This window comes from Chiloscyllium plagiosum, unplaced genomic scaffold (assembly GCF_037043375.1).
Source record: "Chiloscyllium plagiosum isolate Xiang-an unplaced genomic scaffold, Cpla_swu_hap1 HiC_scaffold_22, whole genome shotgun sequence".
NCBI classification, from domain to species: domain Eukaryota; kingdom Metazoa; phylum Chordata; class Chondrichthyes; order Orectolobiformes; family Hemiscylliidae; genus Chiloscyllium; species Chiloscyllium plagiosum.
This window is the reverse complement of record NW_028270160.1, coordinates 20,673,952-20,696,257: the sequence shown is the minus strand read 5'-3', so window position 1 is coordinate 20,696,257 and position 22,306 is coordinate 20,673,952. Positions and strand designations below refer to the sequence as shown.

The 22,306-nt window shown below is 40.9% G+C and overlaps 1 protein-coding gene across 4 annotated transcripts in view; it reads left to right on the top strand.

Annotated features, from left to right (window-relative positions):
* LOC122561234 (uncharacterized) overlaps window positions 1-22,306 on the top strand; it is a 297,608-nt gene that overhangs the window by 56,844 nt on the left and 218,458 nt on the right. For all 4 annotated transcript variants that reach the window (XM_087998832.1, XM_087998834.1, XM_087998833.1 and 1 more), the window contains one exon: window positions 9,552-9,649. In XM_087998832.1, the coding sequence (XP_087854958.1) occupies window positions 9,552-9,649 (98 nt within the window). The remainder of the gene's footprint in view (window positions 1-9,551; window positions 9,650-22,306) is intronic.

Below are 22,306 nucleotides of genomic sequence, written 5' to 3'. Positions count from 1 at the left end.
AATGCTGCCTGAAATTGATCAGAGTTTTCCAGTTAGGACCAAACTAACATTTTGCAAAATATTAGTGTAACTTTTTTGGCATTTGTACACACTGAAAATTATACTTATTTATATTGAAATGTATTATACTATATCACACTTATGTTTTCAGAATATAGAAAAGCAGCTCAGTGAATTGGCAATCTATGACTATTCACAGCAAAGCTACTTAGGTTAGTTCTCTGCCTCACAATCAGTGTGAAGTTATGGCATAAAAAATAAACTTAATTCTTCACATAGTAGCATGAAGCACATTAGAAAGGACGTTACCACCCTAAGGAAAATGTGCACCATCATTCAGAGTGATGTGAAATAATACTTATTAGTTTGGGAGGTGCTCAGTTTCAGCATCTGATAATTGATAAATGCTTGAAACAGAGTCAAATACATAGGTGCTTTTAGCTGAGTGCACAATCTTGTCTGCCACTTTCACTACTCCATCTGGTTTTCAAGTTTGGAAACTGACTTCCAGTGCAGAATTGCTTCCTCATGTCCACTGGAGTCTTTCAAACTGATTTATAGACCTGCATTTTCCTTGTTCTCTTGCTGCAGTCAGTAGTGTGCAGGTCATGCTGTTTTATAATTTTGTGTTGAACCTAATGCTTGCAGTAAGCTACAATATCCATTTCATGCAATGGTTACTGCTGAATGCCAACCTGTGGTACAACCTTGTTCTTTTAAATTCACCAGAGGAAGATTATATAGTATATTTGAGCTTTTCACCTCATTTTATGTCACATTCTGTAGTGTAAAGGTCTAGAATGGGTACATCCATTCCAAGAGAGCTCATTTGTGAGTTATAGGAAGGTGCACTCGGACATTTACAAAGGAAGAGATGCTGCAAATAAATTGGAAGGGGTTGACATGAACACCAACTTGAGGTTTCCCATAACAGGCTAAGCACTATACTGCACAAGTGAATGTTCTGCTGCATATTTGCTTCAGATAGGAAACAAGCAGCACTTCAGAAGGACTGAAAGTCTTAGTTAAAAATCACACAACATCAGGTTATAGTCGAACAGGTTTAATTGGAAGCACACTAGCTTTCGGAGCGCCGCTCTTCATCAGGTGATTGTGGAGGATGCAATTGTAAGACACAGAATTTATAGCAAAAGTTTACAGTGTGATGTAACTGAAATTATACATTGAAAAATATCTTGATTGTTGAGTCTTTCATCTGTTAGAATAACCATGATACTTTCACTTCTTCCATATGTAAATCACAAAACGTTTTTTTAATAGTTACATTGTCAGGTTAACTGTAACAATTGGTGTCAGCCAGATAATATGTTGAAGGTGTTAGCCACCTGTGTTCCCTGTCTGTGCCATAATGTTTAGACTGATTCTAATCTAAAAAGTGAGTTAACAGAGTCTTACATGGATTCATGCAGTTTTTGAGCAAAGTAAAATCTAACTCTGCAAGTACAAATTCACCCCACAAACGTATATGTATATGTGTGCATGTGGGTTTTTTTTTGTGTGTGTGTGTGTGTCTGGGGTAGGGGGGTTATGAGAGTCTGTGAGAGAGAGTGTATATGTGTGTGTGTGAGTGTAAAGTGGTGTAAGTCTGTGAGAGGATGCATGTGTGAGTGTAGGAATGTGTGTGTCTGTGTGCGTGTCTGTGTGTATAGGAGTGCCTTTGTGTCTGTCTGTGTGTGTGTATAGTGCAATGGTGGTCATCTGTAGTGTGACATGAACCCAAGGTCCCGGTTGAGGCCCTGCCTATGGGTTTGGAACTTAGCTATCAGCCTCTGCATGGCCACTTTTCGCTGCTGAAAATGTGTTGCTGGAAAAGCGCAGCAGGTCAGGCAGCATCCAGGGAACAGGAGAATCGAAGTTTCGGGCATAAGCCCTTCTTCAGGCATAAGCCTTATGCCCGAAACGTCGATTCTCCTGTTCCCTGGATGCTGCCTGACCTGCTGCGCTTTTCCAGCAACACATTTTCAGCTCTGATCTCCAGCATCTGCAGACCTCACTTTCTCCACATTTCGCTGCTGCCCGTCCCGAAGTCCACCTCAGAGGATGGTCACACGAAGGTCCGAGGTCGAATGTCCTGAAGGGTTCCCCAACTGGGAGGGAACACTCCTGCCTGTTGATTGTTGTGCGGTGCCCATACATCCATTGCTATAACCTGGTGTTGTGTGATTTTTAACTTTGTACACCCTAGTCCAACACCAGCATCTTGAAAGTCTTAGAGTATTTAATTCTGGCATAGTCAGTGTGTGACTCAGTAATTTTCTGGTAACCTCTATTTTCTTAGGGATTCCAGCCCTTCTGGTTGTTGACATTAATGTCAGCTCATTCAGAGATTTCACTTCTGCCTACAGGGTTGGTGCAGGCTTGATGAGCTGAAACAGACTGTATCTCCGCTGTAAGGATTCCATTTTATACACTTTCCACCTTCTGCCTGAGAATTGCACTATGAAGCACAGAAGGACGAGATGACCATTTGCTCTGTAACCTAACTTCCTTTTCTTCCTTCCAATTGTATTACCAGTTACTCACTGTAATAGTGCTTTTCTCTTGGCTTTAGTCATGATTGTGCAATTACTGTACTATATAATTTATCATTTTTAAAATTTATTTGTAAGATGTGGGTGTCGGAGTGGCCAGCATTTATTGCCCACCACTAGTTGCCCTTGAGAAGATACAGGTGACTTGCCTTCTTGAACCCTTGCAGTCCACAAGCTATAGGTTGACCAATGTTTTGACCCAGCACCAGTAAAAGATTGGTGATATATTTCCAAGTCAGATTGGTGAGTGGCATGAAGGAGAACTTGCAGATGATAGTGTTTCCATCTATTGTCCTTGTTTTTCTGGATGGAAGTGGTTTAGAAGATGCTGCCTCAGGATCTTTGGTGAATTTCTGCAGCATACCTTGCAGATAGTACACACTTGGATGCTTATGGATGTGATGCTAAACAAGTGGGCTCTTTGTCCTGGATGATGTCGAGTTCTTATAAGTTATTGAGCTGTACCCATCGAGGAAAGTGGGATATATCGATCACACTCCTGACTTACGCCTTATATATGATGAATAGGCTTTGGGTAGTAGGAGGTAAGTTACTTGCCACAGTATTCCTAGCCTCTGGCCAGTTCTTGTTGTAGCCACCATGTTTATGCGGTGAGTCCAGTTGAGTTTCTGGTCAATAGCAACCGTTGTGATGTTGATAGTGGGGTATCCAGTGATGATAACATCATTGAATGTCAAGGGCTGGTGGGCAGATTGTTTCTTATTGGAGATGGTCGTTGCCTGGTACTTGAGTGAGTAAAATCATAGAATCATTTCGGTGTGTAAGGCATGAATGTTACTTGCCATTTGTCAGCCCAAGCCTCGGTCCTGTTGGATTAAACATAGAACACTACAGTGCAGTACAGGCCCTTTGGCCCTCGATGTTGCATAGACCTGTGGAACCAATCTGAAGCCACCTAACTTACACTATTCAATTTTCATCCATATGTTTATCCAATGACCATTTAAATGCCCGCAAAGTTGGTGAGTCTACTACTGTTGCAGGCAATGCGTTCCACGCCTCTACTATTCTCTGAGTAAAGAAACGACATCTGACATCTGTCCTATACCTATCACCCCTCAATTTAAAGCTATGGTCCCTCATGCTAGCCATCACCATCCAAGGAAAAAGGCTCTCACTGTCCACCCTATCTAATCCTCTTATTATATATATCTCAATTAAGTCACCTCTCAACATTCTTCTCTCAAATGAAAACAGCCTCAAGTCTCTCAGCCTTTCCTCATAAGACCTTCCCTCCATACCAGACAATATCCTAGTAATCTCCTCTAAATCTTTTACAAAGCTTCCACATCCTTTCTATAATGTGGTGACCAGAACTGTATGCAATATTCCAAGTGCGGCTGCACCAGAGTTTTGTACAGCTGCAACATGACCTCGTGACTCCAAAACTCAATCTCTCTAGCAATAAAAGTTAGCACACCATGTGCCTTCTTAACAACCCTATCAAGGTGGGTGGCAATTTTCAGGAATCTATGTACATGGACTCCGAGATCTCTCTGCTTTTCTACACTACCAAGATCTTACCATTAACCCAGTACTTTTTATTCCTGTTACTCCTTCCAATGTGAATCACCTCACACTTTTCCCCATTAAGCTCCATTTGCCACGTCTCAGCCCAGCTCTGCAGCTTATCTATGTCCTTCTGTAACTTGCAACACCCTTCAGCATCATCCACAACTCCACCGACCTTAGTGTGATCTGAAAATTTATTAAGCCATCTTTCTATGCCTCATCTAGGTCATCTATAAAAATGACAAACAGCAGTGGCCTCAAAACAGATCCTTGTGGTACACCACTAGTAATGGAACTCCAAGATGGACATTTCCCATCAACCTCCATGCCCTGTCTTCTATCAGCTAGCTAATTTCTGATCCAAACCACTAAATCACCCTCAATCCCATGCCTCCGTATTTTGTGCAACAGCCTACTGTGGGGAACCTTATCAACTGCCTTACTGAAATCCATATACACCACATTTACCCCCATTCACCTGTTTGGTCACCATCTCAAAGAACTCATAAAGTTTGTGAGGCACGACCTACCCTTCACAAAACCATATTGATTATCCCTAATCAACTTATTCCTCTCTAGATGATTATAAATCCTATCTCCTAAAAGCTTTTCCAACACTATACCCACAACCAAAGTAAGGCTCACTGGTCTATAATTACCAGGGTTGTCAGTACTCCCTTTCTTGAACAAGAGAGCAACATTTGCTATCTTCCAGTCTTCTGGCACTATTCCTGTAGACAATGACAACATAAAGATCAAAGCCAAACTCTGCAATCTCCTCCCTGGCTTGCCGGAGAGTCGCAGGATAAATCCCATCTGGCCCAGGGGTCTTATCTATTTTCACATTCTTCAGAATTGCTAATATCTCCTCCTTGTGAACCTCAATTCTATTCATTCTTCTATTCCTGATATACCTATAGAAAGCCTTAGGGTTTTCCTTGATCCTATCTGCCAGCAATTTTTCATGTACCCTCCCGGCTCTTCTTAGCTCTCTCTTTTGGTCTTTCCCAGCTAACTTGTTAGTCTCAAACGCTGTAACTCTCATCCTAACATAAGCCTTCTTCTTCTTCTTGACAATACATTCAACTTATTTTGTAAACCACGGGTCCCTCGCTCAATGGCTCCCTCGTTCAACTATTCCCTCCCTGCCTGACAGGTGCATATTTATCAAAGACACTCAGTAGCTGTACCTTGAATAAGCTCCACATTTCAATTGTGCCCATCCCCTGCAGTTTCCTTCCCCATCCTACGCATCCTAAATCTTGCCTTTTCGCATCATAATTACCTTTCCCCTAGCAATAACTTGCCCTGCGATATATACCTATCCCATTCCATCGCTAAAGTAAATATAACCGAATTGTGAGAACAATCACCAAAGTGTTCACCTACCTCTAAATCTACCACCTGGCCTGGATCATCATCCAGTACCAAGTCCAATGTGGCCTCGCCCCTAGTTGGCTTGTCTGCATATTGTGTCAAGAAACCATTGGACAAAAACTGCCCCATCTAAAGTACTAGAACTATAGCATTTCCAGTCAATATTTGGAAAGTTAAAGTCCCCCATAACAACTAAACTGTTACTCTTGCTCTTATCCAGAATCATCTTTGCTATCCTTCCCTCAAGTTCTCTGGAAGCATTCAGAGGCCTATAGAAAACTGCCATCCAGGTGATCTTTCCTGTTTCTAATCTCAGCCCATATTACTTCAGTAGACAAGTCTTCAAACATCTTTTCTGCTACTGTAATACTGTCCTTGACTAACAATGCCACGCCTCCCCCCTTACCATTTTCTCTTTCTTACAGAGATCTAAATCCCAGAACCTGCAACAACCATTCCTGTCCCTGCTTTATCCATGTCTCCGAAATGGCCACAATATTGAAGTCCCAGGTACCAACCCAATGCTGCAAGTTCACCCACCTTATTCCGGATGCTCCTGGCAAACATAGATTGTTTCAGTATATGAGTCATTGTGAAAGGTGTTGAACATGATGCAATCATTGGTGAACATCCCCATATCTGACCTTATAATCAAGGGAAAGTCATTGATGGAGCAGCTGAAGATGGTAGGGCCTAGAACATTACACTGAGGAGCTCCTGCACTGATGTACTTGATCTATAACAACCTCAAACAATCACAACCATCTTCCTATAAAAAGCAGCCTCAGTGAGAGTGAGTTCACAGCAAAGGGGGAGCACTAAGGGAAAGGTTATTCTTAGAGGAGAAAGTGAGGTCTGCAGATGCTAGAGATCAGAGCTGGAAATGTGTTGCTGGAAAAGCGCAGCAAATCAGGCAGCATCCAGGGAACAGGAGAATCGACGTTTCGGGCATAAGCCCTTCTTCAGGAATGAGGCTTTTTTAAAGTTTGTCCAGCAGGCTAAGATAAAAGGTAGGGAAGAGGGGCGTCGGAAATGTGATAGGTGGAAAGAGGTCAAGGTGAGGGTGATAGGTCAGACTGGGGTGGGGGCGGAGAGGTCGGGAAGAAGATCTCAGGTTAGGAAGGCGGTGCTGAATTTGATGGATTTGACTGAGACAGGGTGGGGGGAGGGGAAATGAGGAAACTGGTGAAATCCGAGTTCATCCCTTGTGGTTGGAGGGTTCCTAGCCGGAAGATGAGGCGTTCTTCCTCCAACCGTTGTTTTGTTGTGGTCTGACGATGGAGGAGTCCAAAGACCTGCATATCCTTGGTGGAGTGGGAGGGGAAATTGAAATGTTGAGCTACAGGGTGGTTGGGTTGGTTGGTCCGGGTGTCCCAGAGGTGTTCTCTGAAACGCTCTGCAAGTAGCCGGCCTGTCTCCCCAATATAGAGGAGGCCACATCGGGTGCAGAGGATGCAATAGATGATATGTGTGGAGGTGCAGGTGAATCTGTGGCGGATATGGAAGTTTCCTTTGGGGCCTTGGAGGGAGGTGAGGGGGGAGGTGTGGGCGCAAGTCTTGCACCTCCTGCGGTTGCAGGGGAAGGTGCCGGGAGTGGAGGTTGGGTTGGTGGGGGGTGTGGATCTGACGAGGGAGTCACGGAGGGAGTGGTCTTTACGGAATGCTGATAGGGGAGGGGAGGGAAATATATCCTTGGTGGTGGGGTCCGTTTGGAGGTAGCGGAAATGACGGCGGATGATGCGCTGTACATGGAGATTGGTGGGGTGGTAGGTGAGGACCAGTGGGGTTCTGTCCTGGTGGCGGTTGGAGGGGCGGGGTTCAAGGGCGGAGGAGCGGGAAGTGGAAGAGATGCGGTTGGAGGGGCGGGGTTCAAGGGCGGAGGAGCGGGAAGTGGAAGAGATGCGGTTATTCTTAAGCAGTTAACCACCATTTTGAGGAAAGCGTCCAGGCAATCTGCAATTGCTCTAACTAGAGAAAGAGTGAGAATTGAGAAATCTGTTTGTTTCACTCTGTCTCTTCCAAAGCCTGTTCTTCCTACTGTGTACCTAATATAGATAATCTGCAACAACTCAAGTACAGAATCTCTTGTAGTCATTGAATTATGAGTTCATGTTTTCAGCTCCTTCACATTGATAGGAAAATCTTCAAGCAATTGGCCTGCAACGATAACAAGACTGATGTTACTTTCATCCTTATGCATATCATTATACATTGTTACTTTTAATCTTTAAATACGTATTTTAACAAATAAATATCACTTCTTTTCGTCACTTCCAGCAACATTTATCTATTAAACTAATCTTTATCTTTTTTTAAGACTAAAGCTTTGCTGCTGCTTATTTTAAATTGGAACACATGAGAAAACATCTAAAAGTAGTTTAAGCAGACTGTACAAGTTTGCAGACCTCTCTGCAAACAGACTTGGTGTGGTCATGACAATTTTTTACACTCCATAATGTGTAAAATTGTAGAATATGAGGCTATGATTACCACTCACTTGGATTTTAATAGGAACTGAGTGATGTTAATCAATGTTTGTCCTCATCATTGATGCTACCCTTCCATTGGATGGTCTAGTACATGAATGGTGTATTGCAGTTCATCTAAGATGTCAATAATTAAGTTTAATACCAAATAGCCACTTTTGTTTTATAAATATACTCTTCATTCGCCTTTACTTTTTAATATTAATTATGTAAGGATTGTAAAAATAACAGTGGTCTGTTCTCATCCCTTTGTAATTCACCTCCTGCTTGTTCAAACAACACTAGGTTATTGTCCAACAGGTTTATTTGGAAGCACTAGCTTTCGGAAAGCCACTTGATGAAGGAGCAATGCTCTGAAAGCTAGTGCTTGCAAATAAACCTGTTGGACTATAACCTGGTGTTGTGTGATTTTTAACTTTGTACACCCCAGTCCAACATCAGCACCTCCCAGTCATTCTCATCCCAATTTACATGCTGCTTGTGATTCTGATGACACATTTTTGGAAAACGATTTGTTTTACAGCACTAGAAAAAACAGTTCCGATTGCTCCATAAAGTCACTGTCATTGTGATGTCACTCCTTTTGAAGGGTGCATAGAAACTGTTACTACCAGAGACCAGTGGCATATACTGTTCCATTACAATTTTCCCATGAACCATCTCAATGCACATTTAAGTGCTATTTTTCCATAGCAAAAAAGAAGACTTTTCACCTGCCTAATATTGGTCAATAAGTTGCATTGTTATACCTTATTGGTGATTTAGATTAGATTCCCTACAGTGTGGAAACAGGCCCTTCAGCCCAACTAGTCCACACCAACCCTCTGAACAGTAACCCACCCAGACCCATTCCCCTATTTACCCCTGACTAGGGCAGCTAATTCTATGGGCAATTTAGCATGACCAATTCACCTAATCTGCACATCTTTGGACTGTGGAAGGAAACCGGAGCACCCAGAGGAAACCCACACAGACACGGGGAGTATGTGCAAACTCTCCACACAGACAGTCGCCCGAGGCTGGAATCAAACCCGGGTCACTGCCGCTATGAGGTAGCAGTGCTAACCACTGAGCCACCATGCCACCCCTTCTGGATACTTCATCTGGATTTCTGGAGTTCTACTCTGCAACTACTTCTGCAGTCTCCCCCCTATAGTTTTCACAAGTATTGTAGCAGTATGCAAGGGTTTAGGAGGCACCGGCTATGATGAATTCTCATTGCTTAAAACCAAACCTTCACTAAATGTCACACTCACCCCCTTGCCAACAGCACTAATCAACAATGGTGATAAATTCAGAAATAACCATGCCTTGAGCCTGACATTTAAATCTGGATCTCAGAGTTCTTTGTGCACTATTTCTATGTGCTTTGTACTGTTGATAATATTTTTTACCTTCTCTCATCAAATGTTTTGATGAATGCTGCAAGCCTCACAGCTGTTATTGAATCTGAAATTCGTACTCACCAGAATATTTAATTTGAGGATTTATTTTTAAGTAAATGTTGGAAATATTGAAACGTGTTAACCAGAATCTGAAAGATAAACATAGATGAAGATTTCAGGGTGTGACCACTCATCAGAATACATCTTATTTTACAAAGGTTTCCAATACCCCATTGAAATTAAGAAGAAAACTGCATTTGCAACAATTTTCAGAAAATCTCCTGGGAACAGAAAAACAGTACAAGCAACAAGCAAGGTGTGTAATTTATGTTTATCATAGTATCCTGGAGAGAAAAAAAAATTAATTTCACTCAATTTTTCAGTATTTTAGGTAAAGTTACACAATTGTTCAATATTATGTGATTTACTGCGCAATGAAGGAATGTGAATAATTAATTTTGTAAAAAATCCAGATGATTGATATGGTATATTGTCTTACTGTGCAAAAGGGTAGTTGTAAGGCATTAGCTGTAATGCATCTGTGTATCTCATTAGTGTGAAAGCATTTCAACAGTGTGTGAACATTTATCAACAGTGATTTATGAAGAGGCTGAATGGCAATTCATTTTAATGTGCAATTTATCCAATGTGTTGGAGAACTAAGTAACTGAGGAGATTGCATATCCAGTTCACAAATTAGAAATTCTATTTGCATCATAGGAAAGAACAGTGTTTATAGGAAGCATACGTTCATTGAAATTATGGATTTTGGAAAGGATTTCTTTTAACTCCAAAATATAATGAAATCTGATATCAAATATCATCTTACCACCAATTGTAAAAATTCTAGAAAAAAACATTTAGGAATGAAATATAGAATAATAGCATGTATTTTAACAGGGGTAGTCTTTTATGACTGAACCAGTTGGAAATTTTGAGGACGCAGTAGATAGATATTTGAGTAGTTGTTATTAATTTGACTTTTAAAAGTTCAGATAAGGAACCTCAAAATAGACTAATAAATAAGTCAGAGAATGTGGAGTAATGGACATGAGTTAGAATGGATTGATGATTTCTGGGTTCAAATCAGAGAGCAGAGAGTGAATAAAAAGGGAGCCAGTAGGTGGGCCAAAAAGGTGGATGCACGTGCCATAAATATCAAGATAAGGACTACTTTTGTTCACAATTTACATTCACAATTTGAACTTGGGAATCAAAAGCACAGTTTCAAAATATGCTGTTGAGACCAAATTGGGATGAGGCGGAAAATGAGGCGTTCTCCCTCAAGGTGTCGGGTGGGAGGGAGCGCTCCACCCTCCCTTCTGACCTATTACCTTCATCCCCACCTTCATTCACCTATTGTACTCTTTGCTACCTTCTCTCCATCCTCTCCCCCCCCCCCCCCCCCCCTTTTATCTTTCCACACTGGAGCCTCCCTGCCTTCATTCTTGATGAAGGGCTTTTGCCCGAAATATCAATTTTCCTGCTCCTCGGATGCTGCCTGACCTGCTGTGCTTTTCCGGCACCACTCTGATGTAAACTCTGGTTTCCAGCATCTGCAGTCCTCACTTTTGCCTAGGTGATGTATTGTACCTGTCGAAAAGTGTGGCATTGGAAAAGCACAGCAGGTCAGGCAGCAACTGAAGAGCAGGAGAGACGATGTTTCAGGCATAAAAGGAGTTATACTTGAAACATTGACTCTCCTGCTCCTTGGATGCACCTGACCTGTTCTGCTTGTCCAGCGCCACACTTTTAGACTCTGACTCTCCAGCATCTGCAATCCTCACTTTCTCCCTCCAATGTATTGTACTTGCATGATATGGGAGTTGGTGGACCCCATTGTGGTTCATAAGGTACCTCAAAATAGACTAATAAACAAGTCAGAGAATGTGGAGTAATGGAGTTACTAAATGAGTTAGGATGGATTGATGATTTCTGGGTAACAGTTGTAGGTAACAGTTGGTTGCTTGAGGAACTCTGGCTCAGAGTTGATGTGCTGGAGTCTGAGCTTTGAACACTACAACACATCAGGGAGGAGGAAAGTTACCTAGATGCTATGTTTCAGGAGGCAATCGCATTTCTGAGATTAACTATCTCGAATTAAGTCAGTGATCAGTGTCAGGAGGGTATGATTACCAGCGAGACAGGTAGAGGGATCCAGGAGGTAGTGCTGAAGAAGCCTCAGCCCTTGGACTTGTCTCACAGGTTTAAAATTCTTGCTTTCTGTGTGGGTGCAAGCAGGGGCTGTAGGAAGGATGAGACCATAGAATGGGGGAGCCATTCAAGAGGAGTTAGAAAACAGAGATGTAGTGGTAATCTAGGATCATATAGTCATGGCAATAGACACTTCTGTGTGGAGAGAGAGTCCCAAATGCTGTGTTGCCTGCCTGCTGGCCAGATTCAGGATATCTCACCTGGGCTGCAGAGGAACTTGGAATGGGATAGGAAGGATCTAGTAGTCGTGGTCCATGTAGCTTCCCCAACGATACAGGTGGAAAGAGGTTCTGCTAAGGGAATATGAACAAGCAGGAGGTGAATTACAAAGCAGAATCAAAAATTAATAATCTCTGGAATATTATAGGAGTCATGGCTTAGTTTGCATGGGATCAACAAGGTGTGTGGCTCAAAGATTGACATGGGAGAAATGGGTTTGAATTCATGGGACATTGGCATCGGTACTGGGGAAAGAGGGAGCTGTTCTGATGGGACAGACTGCACCTGAATTTTGTTGGGACCAGAGTCACATAGGGGTGTAGGTAGGGCTTTAAATTTTTAGATGTGGAGGGGAGGGGCTATTCATTGGTTATTTGCATGGAAAATTAGAAACTCAAAAGGTACATGAGAAGTAAGATTGCAGATTAGTGATAGGGTTAATTGTTACCAGTGTTGCAAAGTTGAAGGCATGTACTGTATCTTTAAGAGAGAGTGATTGCTGTTCTGAATTGAGAGTTGCCAAGCATCTGTGATATGACTAGATAGCAGTCTCAGTCTCTGGAAAGTTGAAAATACGTAACACTTGGCTATGAAATGGATACCTGAGTTGGTTGCTGTTTTGACAATGGTTCAAATTTAACCAATCAGTTTAAATTATTCCCCAGGATACTAAAACCCAACCATGTGTGTATTTATTGTTTTGCCAATATCGAACCAAAGAGACGATCCGATGTTGGAGATATAAAAAAGGCAGGCATTTTGAAAATTGGAGATGGAGCAACTGCTTTCAACGCAGATCTGAGAAATTAGGAAACTCTCTCTATTAAAGGTACCTTTTCACATGAAACATAATCGCAGAAAAAAGAAAGACAACAACCCAGGGAGATCTTCAGCCAAAAGAAGAAAGACATCGAAGATGACAGCTGCTGTGTGGTTTTGAAATTAAGTTGATGTAATTTAATAAGTGTCGTTATGGAACAACGTATTGTTAGAAAGTTGGAGACAGACAATAAACAGTTAAGAGAAAGGGACACTTAGAGTTGTGAATAGTTGTTGTTTAATATTCACTTTTAGTGTTAAAAATAAATTGATATTATTTTCTTTAAATAGTGGAATTTGGGAGTTCTCTATCACTCATATTTTAACAGATTATGAGGTGAGGTGAGCTTTTCTGGGTGTTTGGTTTAATTAACAGAAGGGTTCATCGCCATGTCATAACACCAGAAAACGAAAAGGGACAGAATGTGTGATTGTAATATTGTACTAAGGAACAATGAAATTGTAAGGAAACTCAATAAGAGAACAAACTTGAAAGCTTTGTATCTTAATGCACAGGCATTCAGAATAAGGCAGACAAACTGACAGCGCAAATCAAGGTAAGTGAATATGATCTCATAGCTCTTGGGAGACATGGTTACAAGGAGATTAGAACTGGGAACTTAACATTCAGGAATATTTGACCTTTTGGAGAGACAGGAGAATTGGAAAAGGTGTTGGGATAGCACTTTTAATAAGAAATGAGATGAGGATAGTTGTGAGAGATGATCTAGGCTTAGATGAAGTAGAGTGCGCTTCCATTGAGGTAAAAAGCAGCAAGGAAAGGGGGCGGCACGGTGGCACAGTGGTTAGCACTGCTGCCTCACAGCGCCAGAGACCCGGGTTCAATTCCCGCCTCAGGCGACTGACTGTGTGGAGTTTGCACATTCTCCCCGTGTCTGCGTGGGTTTCTTCCGGGTGCTCCGGTTTCCTCCCACAGTCCAGCTTGGATTAATACACATCATGGAACCAACCAGGGAGTAGGCTTTCTTGGATCTGGTAATGGATCATGAGGCAGGCTTAATAAATGACCTCTGATCAAATGACCCCTAGAAAGTAGTAATCATAACATGATCAAATTTATTATTCAGTTCCAGGGAGAGAAGCTTGGGTTGGCAACAAATATGTTTAAGTTAAATAGAGGAAATTACAATGAAGTAAGGGTAGACGTAGCTAAAATGAACTGGGCAGATTAATTATCAGGAATGACAGTAAGCAAGCAATAATTTATGACTGTCAGCAAAAATATATCCCAGTAAGGAGGAAAGATTCTAGAGACAGTTAAACCAACCATGGCTAACGAAGAAAGTTAAGGAGCACATTAAGTTGAAAAAAAAAGCATATAAGGAGGTCAAAGTCAGTGATAGCCCTGACGACTGGGATAAATTAAGACTCCAGCAAAGGAAAACGAAAAAGATAATAATATCAGAGAAAATAAACGACCAGACCAAATAAAGTACAAGAGCTTCCTTAAATTTGTACAAAGGAAGAGCAGGAGCTGAAAATGTGTTGCTGGAACAGCGCAGCAGGTCAGGCAGCATCCAGGGAACAGGAGAATCGACGTTTCGGGCATAAGCCCTTCTTCAGGAGAAGGGCCCTGAAGAAGGGCTTATGCCCGAAACGTCGATTCTCCTGTTCCCTGGATGCTGCCTGACCTGCTGCGCTTTTCCAGCAACACATTTTCAGCTCTGATCTCCAGCATCTGCAGACCTCACTTTCTCCCCAAAGGAAGAGCAAGGTCAAGGTAGTCAAAGTGAACATAGGCTCCTTATTAAATTAATTTAGGGAGATCCCTGATATTGGCAGATTGTCTTATGAGCAAAGATTAGATAGATTTGGACTGTACTCACTGGAGTTTAGAAGAATGAGAAGTGATCTAATTGAAACATATCAGATTCTTAAGAGATTTGACAGAGTAAATACAAAGAGGATGGTTCCCTTCATGGGAGAGTCTAGAACAGAGGACATGGTCTCAGAATAAAGGGAGGGTCAATTACGATGAAGAGGAATTTCTTTCAGAGAGTTTTGAGTCTTTGAAACCACAGAAAGTTATGAGGACAGTGTCCTTGTGTACATTTAAGACTGAGATAGATAGATAGATAGATTCTGAATCAGTAGGAAAATTAGGGGTTATAGAGAAAGGGCAGGAAACTAGATATGAGGAATGTTGAATCAGCCATGATTCTATTGACTGATGGAGTAGGCTCGAGGGGCCAAACGGCCTACTCCTGTTTCTCATTCTTATGGTTGTATATATTGGAAGGAATTTTAGAATAGGAAAGCTACATATTACTTGGTAGTTGCTAATCTAGTTGGGGTGGAGGAATGAAGGAATCTTGGAGTAAAAAGTCACTAATGTACTCAAGGTTGAGCTCCAGGTTAGCATGGCCATGAAAGCAAATCGAATGCAAAGTTTATCTAAAGGGATGGAATTGAAAAGGAGGAAAATTATGTTCGAATGCAAAGTTTATCTAAAGGGATGAAATTGAAAAGGAGGAAAATTATGTTCGACTTTTAAAGAACCTTTAGTTAGTTCCCATTTAAACCATTCCCTATTAGAAAAAAATAACAGAGCTAGGAGAAATGATACAGAGATGAAAGTTATACAAGAACATGCAAATCAGGAAAGAATTAACACGTTAAATGTCTTTACTTTGGTCGGGGAGGATGCTGGGATTGTGGTGAGTAGGAGGAGGTACGAGGACTAAAGAGGTGATCTGCTGGAGGTACTAGAGGTTTCAATATAGTGGATACAGCGACAATGATTACTCTTGCAAGGAGGCATCAATAAAAGCAAAAATAGTCATGAAGTTCAAATAAATTTCTTTACGCAGACTGTTGAGAATGTGCAACTCGGGAATGGATGAAGAGAAAATTACAAATGTATTTCAGAGTTGTTAGAACACTGTGAGCAAAGAGTTAAAGATGACCTTTGGATTATGGGCAGCAGATTTATTTTTATTTGAAAAGGAAGAACAAACAAACTAATATTTGTTCATAAGAACTGGGTTGGAAATTATTTCCAGGTTGATTCTTGTTCAAAGAACACTGTAGACATTTTGGCTTCAGATATGCATTATGCTCAAATGTTGGCAGATGTTTGGATGATAATAGGGGCCATCAGCGCGAGGTCAGTGCTAGCCAGTCTAACAAAGAGAATGTTGAAAAAGAGCGGAAACAAGAACAAAGTTTGAACTATTTTCTTTTTGTCAGAAGAATTGTGGCTGTGAGAGCTACTGGATGTAGGTTTGGTTGCTCTCTGGTTTTCCTCCCATTGCCAACTTATTGAAAGTTCAGAGAATAGAATCCCAGTTATAGGAAGTAAGTGACTATTCCTCAGAGCCTAATGGAACAATGTCTTCAGAAATCAAGCAAGATACAATCCCTTGAATACTAGAAATTAATTGAACTGACCAGTTACATCTCTTTTATTTTTCTTTTCATTTATCCCATGTCAGTATGTGTTTATGGATGAGTAGGGGCTAGAATCAAAGAACATTTTATGTTTAAATCACTGATATTAATTAGATTACCTTGCTGTTTAACTTTACTCAGCTGAAGGTATTGTACTAATAATGAAATATTATTTTCTTTAATCTGAAACTGGCTGTCTAGTATCAGTTCTTCAAGTTTGGTTAGGAACTATTGGGGCAATTGAGCATCCTTGATTATTTTAACTTCACTCTGTTGTGAATACAGGAGTAGGGAGGCCGATTTGATTTGGCTGTCTGTCTTTGTGTTGTAACATTGTAAGCTAACCAAGCATATTGGAGAGGTTTTGGTTACACTGGAGAGGGTGCAGAGAAGATTCACTTGGATATTGCCGGGGATGATAACCTCAGAAATGAGGAGAGATTGGATAAGCTGGGTTTGTTTTCCTTGGAGCAAAGGAGGCCGAGGGGAAGCTGATTGAGATATACAAAATTATGAGAGGTACAGACAGGGTAGATGTTGAGAATCTTTTCCCCATGGCAGATGTGTCTAACACCAGAGAACACAAGTTTAAGACCATAATATAAGAGCAGAATTAGGCCTTTCAGCCCATCAAGTTTGCTCTGCCATTTTATCATAGTTGATATATTTCTCATTCCCATTCTCCTGCCTTCTCCCTGTAACCTTTTGATATCCTAACAAGTCAAGAATGTATCTATTTCTGTCTTAAATCCACTTAATGATGTGGCCTCCACAGTCGTCTGTAGCAATGAGTTGCACAGATTCACTACACTCTGGCTGAAGAAATTCATCATCATCCCCATTCTAAAGGAGTGTCTAAGATGAGAGGAGTGAGTAGTTCAGAGGAAATCTGAGAAAAAAAAAGATATTTCACCTGCAGGATGGTAGAAATATGGAATGCACTGCCTGAGAGCCTAGGAACATAGGTACTCTCACAATATTTAGAATCATAGAACTCCTACAGTGAAGAAAGGTAATTCAGCCCATCAAATCTGCACCGACCTTCTGAAAAGCATCCTGTCTAGGTCCGGCCCTTTACCCCATCCTCCTAAGGCATCATTTATCATAGCTAACCCACCTAGCCACCTAGAATCTACAGAGAAATTTAACATGGCCAATCTACCTTACCTACATATCTTGGACTATGAGAGGAAACTGGAGGACCTGGAGGAAACTCAGGCAGACACGGAGAGAAAGTGCAATCTCCACACAGTCACCCAAGGCTAGAATCAAACCTGGGTTCCTGGCATTGTGAGGCAGCATTGTGAGCCACTGTGCCACCCAAAAAGCATCTGAATTAGGACATAGTAGGCTATGGATCACATGCAGGTAAATGGGGGTATGTAGTTTGGTGTTTGTTGGCATAGACATGTTGGGCTGTAGGGCCTGTTTCTATGCTGTATGACTCTGATTCTGTAAGGGAATAGGGGTATATGATGATGGCATTCATGGCATTAATAGAGGAAACAGCAAAGTGATTTGCATGGAACATAAAGATTAGGTAGACTGATTGGGCCAAATGGTCTGTTTCTGAGACATATGTAATCCTCTGTATGTGAAATAATATGGTAATTTGGAATCTACTTTTCAGTGGTTAGTAGCCCACAGATCATAACTAAAAACAATTGGTGACAAATTGATATGACGTTGGCAGATCAGATAAAGCTGCATGGCAAGTGGAAAAATCCATATGAAGCCTCTGAACCGGGCATTATAAATATTTTGCTCATGATGCTGAAATTTAATGGAGCCTAGTATCACAACACAGTTCTTTTTCTGTAATAAGAATTCATTAAAGACCTTAACAGTTGTTTTTGTTTTTAGTACTCAAAAACTAAATGGGGCATTTTTTTTGAAAATGCAGTGCTACATTCTGTGAACAAAGCAAAAAAAAACTTAATTTTTTCTGTTCTGCAATCAGTGATGACTTCGTTTTCTTTAACGGGACTCTCACAGCACAAATCTTTTGCCCACTAGTGCCCAGACCAGGGTCAAACGCCTGTTATTGTGTTTTCTTGAAAGGGGATAAACACAAACAGATTTCTTGCCCAGATTACTCTTTTTTTTCTCCCATCATGTGCAGTCTGTGTTAACTCACAGCTAATTATTGTTCAATTTGCAGTGCATTTCTCCCCATGAAGTCATTCTCTTTGAAGCTTCTTTAGTGCCCATTAAATTTGACATTCCACAATTTGGAGAAGATTTGTAGCTCAGGTTGAGGTTCCAGCTTAGCAAATAAATTTACATCCATTCCTTAGTTTCGCTTGAGGCTGGGGATAATCCACATAGCCTTTCCTGGCAATTACTAAACTATGTTTAGTAATTTTTGACTATATATTTTCTTTAAAAAGTAACATGTCATTAGAAATTCAAGATATCTGTATGTGATCCAGAATTATGATCTGTCATCATCACTATTGACTACTTCATAAGATTAATTCTCGTCACTACCATCTGCTACAGGAGGGAACATGGGAGTCCCGTACTTGGTGAGAGAGCAAGGAAATGCTGAGCAAACTGGTTCCCAGTCTTTTAGCTTAACGTTCGTGCATTGAAGGTAGAAACCTAGGCTGTTAAGGAGGAGGAGGTATTCAGGTGTCAGGAGGAGGAAACTTCACAAATGGTGCAAGGATATTCACAGCTCTTTCTCTCCCCCTATCTCCTGCTACTCACACCTCTATTTTGGACCCCTTGCATTTTACTTGTGGACCAGGCATAAAGGAGGACTGCAGATGCTGAAAATCAAAGTCTAGATTAGAGTGGTGCTGGAAAAGCACAGCCGGTCAGGCAGCATCTGAGGAGCAGGAAAATCGACGTTTCGGCCAGTCCTGATGAAGGGTTTTTGCCCGAAACATTGATTTTCCTGCTCCTTGGATGCTGCCTGACCGGCTGTGCTTTTCCAACACCACTCTAATCTAGACTTTTACTTGTGGATCCCCTAGTTGAGAATCCTTGCTGTACGCACAGTCTTTGGAAAGCTGTAAAATGAGGCAAAAATGTTCAGCATTACTTCTCTGTGACCTGGAATACTTAAACTAGAAGAACGCTTTTCTGACTTTCTGATTCCTGTTAGGCAGTATGTATGTTGAAGAATATGAATATGATTTTCTGACCATTATAGTTCCAAATTATACTCAGTGAATGCCTGAGTTTCGACTTGCATTTCTCGAGGACAAGGCAAACACATGGGTAGCATAAGACTAATACTTCGCCTTTAATTTTCCTTGACTTTGCAATTTTCTAAGAGAGATGTTATTTAAGAAACTCATTGTAGCGTTGGTGTTACACCGTTTGCTCATATTATTGATATATACTGTTGCATGCAGTAAACTTGGCAGGTCTATGTCCTTTTTCTTCAACTTGAAGTCTTGAAAGGCAGGGCATTGATCAGAGAAGACAGATAACAGTTATAATGTTTACCCCATATGTTTGGCTGCTGGATATTGTTTTCCTTTGTAATCAAAACTAAAAGATTGTTTCATGTCATGGTTTTAAATTGAATGTATAGCGGAACTCTGGAAGGAAATGTGTTGCATGCCAGAAATATCTAAATCATTAAAGAGTTCGAGTTTACCAGAATTCAGATGCCAAATGGCGTTAGCATTATAGTCCAATGAAGAATGTCTGTAATTGTAATATACAATATACAGTTAAACTTTTGAAATAAAAAAAACTCATGTATTTATGTATAAAAACAACTTGTGTTTAATTTTAAAAACTTTTGTAACTATTATATTTTTTAGAAGGTTTATGTAGACACATTCCTGTATCATAAAATTCGAAAGGAGGTGTAGGAACAGGGAGACCTGGTGGGTATATATGTGCAAGCCATTGAAGATAGTAAGAGTGATTAATAAAGCCGACAGGACCTTGGGCTTGATAAATAGGAACATAGAACACAAAAACAAGAATGTTATGAAAAATCTGTAGAAAACATTGGTCACCCTCAACTGGAGTACTGCCTCCATTTCTAGGCACCACACTTTAGGAAAAATGTAAAAGGCAAGAAATGATTCACAAAAAAATGGTTCCAGGGGATAGAAACTTCACTTATGTGGATATAAGTGGACAAGCTAGGGCTGTTGTCCTTGAAGAAAAGAAGATTAAGAAGAGTTTTGATGAGTGGTCTGGATTTAGTAGATAAAAAAGGAATTGTTTCAGTGACAGATTGAAAATCAGAGGACATTGATTTCAAGTGATTGACAAAAGAAGCAAAAGAGACATCAGGAAATAAAAATTACACAGCAAGTGACTAGGATCTGGAATGCATACCTGAGTGTGGCAGAGCCAGATTTAATTGGGGCTTTCAAGAAGGAATTGGATAATTATCTGAAGAGAAAAGATTTTCAGAGTTGTGGGAAAACTCAATCATGCTATCAAGCACTTACAAAGGAATAACATGCTCACTGAAACTTAATTTAGGGTCAAAATGGTTCCTCAGCTCCTTACCACTTTATAGGCTTGGTCCAAGAGTAGATGAAAGAGCTGAACTCAAGAGGTAAGTTGAGAGTGATTGCCCTTGATATCAAGGCAGATTTGCACTGACAATGGCATCAAGGAGCACTACCAAAACCAGAGTTAATAAAAAGCAGGGTGAGAACTCTTCACTGTTTAGAGTCACAACTAGCAAAAAGGAAGATAGTTATGGTCATTGGAGTTCAATTTTTTTACATCACAGGACATCACTACAGAAATTCCTTAAGGTAGTAGCCTAGGTCTAACCATCTTCAACTGCTTTGTTTATGATCTTCTCTCCATTGTAAGGACAGACGTAGGGATGGTTGCCAATTATTGTACAAGGTTCAGCACTATTTGTGATTCCTCAGATACCTAAGCATTCCTTGTCCCAATGCAGCAAGACCTGGGCAACATTCAGGCTTAGGTTGATAAGAGAAAAGTTACATTTGTGCCAGACAATTACTATTGTTATAATTTGATTTGATTTATTCCTGTCACGTGTACCAAGGTACAGTGAAAAGTGTGTTATACGTGCTTACTATTTAATGTTGTTTAAGTGACTTAAGTTTCAAAGGATGGCAGGAAAAGGAACTCATTTCATGTATTATGAACATACTCGGAGTGGTTTCTTTGAAGAGGTAATTGAATGTTCACTGTGGACATTGGAGTTTTTTTTTAAACAAGGCTCCCTAGGGATCACAGAACTGGTTTTAACTGCTTGATTTGCATTAGATCTGGAAAGGTTCTTATTTTATTTGGAGTTGGAGAGAAGACTCCTAAGAACAAGCAGGGTTAGAGATAAGCTTGCTATGAACAAACCTTCCAGCTGATCTTTCCTATTTATGAAAAAGAAAACCCTCTACATGAGTTCAGGGTAAAACATATTTGTTGTTTTGAAGGAGTGATTGAAAGAACATCCCAAGATTGTATTTCCTGAGCAAGCAATGTCTGCTAAAGTTCAGAGGCAGCATGCATGATTACATGATCACACATGCCAGAACATCTGAAAACAGATTCAGGAACATTCTATGCTTTAACATTTTGCCTTCAAAACCCATTGAACAAAGTGTCTCAAATCAGGGTCAGAATCCTCTTCTAGTAAGTGGTGAGTCAAAATGACAGGAAATACACCACCTGTGTTGAGTTTTTCTGCCCTCTTGTGAGCTGTTTTTCCTCATGGAATGAGAGAGGCAGGTATTAAGGGAGTCAAGAATGCGTGGTACAATGGTTACTTTTGGTGCAGGTGGGGAGGTGTCTCAGTTGGGTAGACAGTTCAGAGGACATGCAGGGTTAATGATTTTGGGGTTGGGTGGAGAAGAGTACGTGGGAGAAGAAGTCAACTAATTGTGAGGGTGGATAGAGCATGAGTCTTTGTAGAAATTGAGCAATAGTGAGAAAGTGAGTGTGAGGTATTGGAAAAAAGATAGTGGCATTTACAATAGTGGAGTGGAGAATGACATTAATCTTGTCCTGCAGAGCTGTGCAATCTTCCAGATGGTTGAGACTGCTTTAAGTTAGACCTCAGACCACACTGGCATGAGTCTGGTGTCATGGAACCCACTGAAGGTCTTAGGGCAAGAGGAGGCCCAACCTGTGCACCACTCCATCCAGAAGGATATCCAGGACCCTGTCTACAAAGCAGAGTACTGATTTCAACCCCCAACCCTCCACGCACTCCCCGTCTGCAATGACTAGGACTAATGTCAAGAACCGTAAAGGACAGTTCTAGACTGACACTGCTTGACTGACATCAGGCTTTTAAAGATGGCACGAGTGATGCCTATGAACTGCAGGAAATTCAGTATGTGGCGAG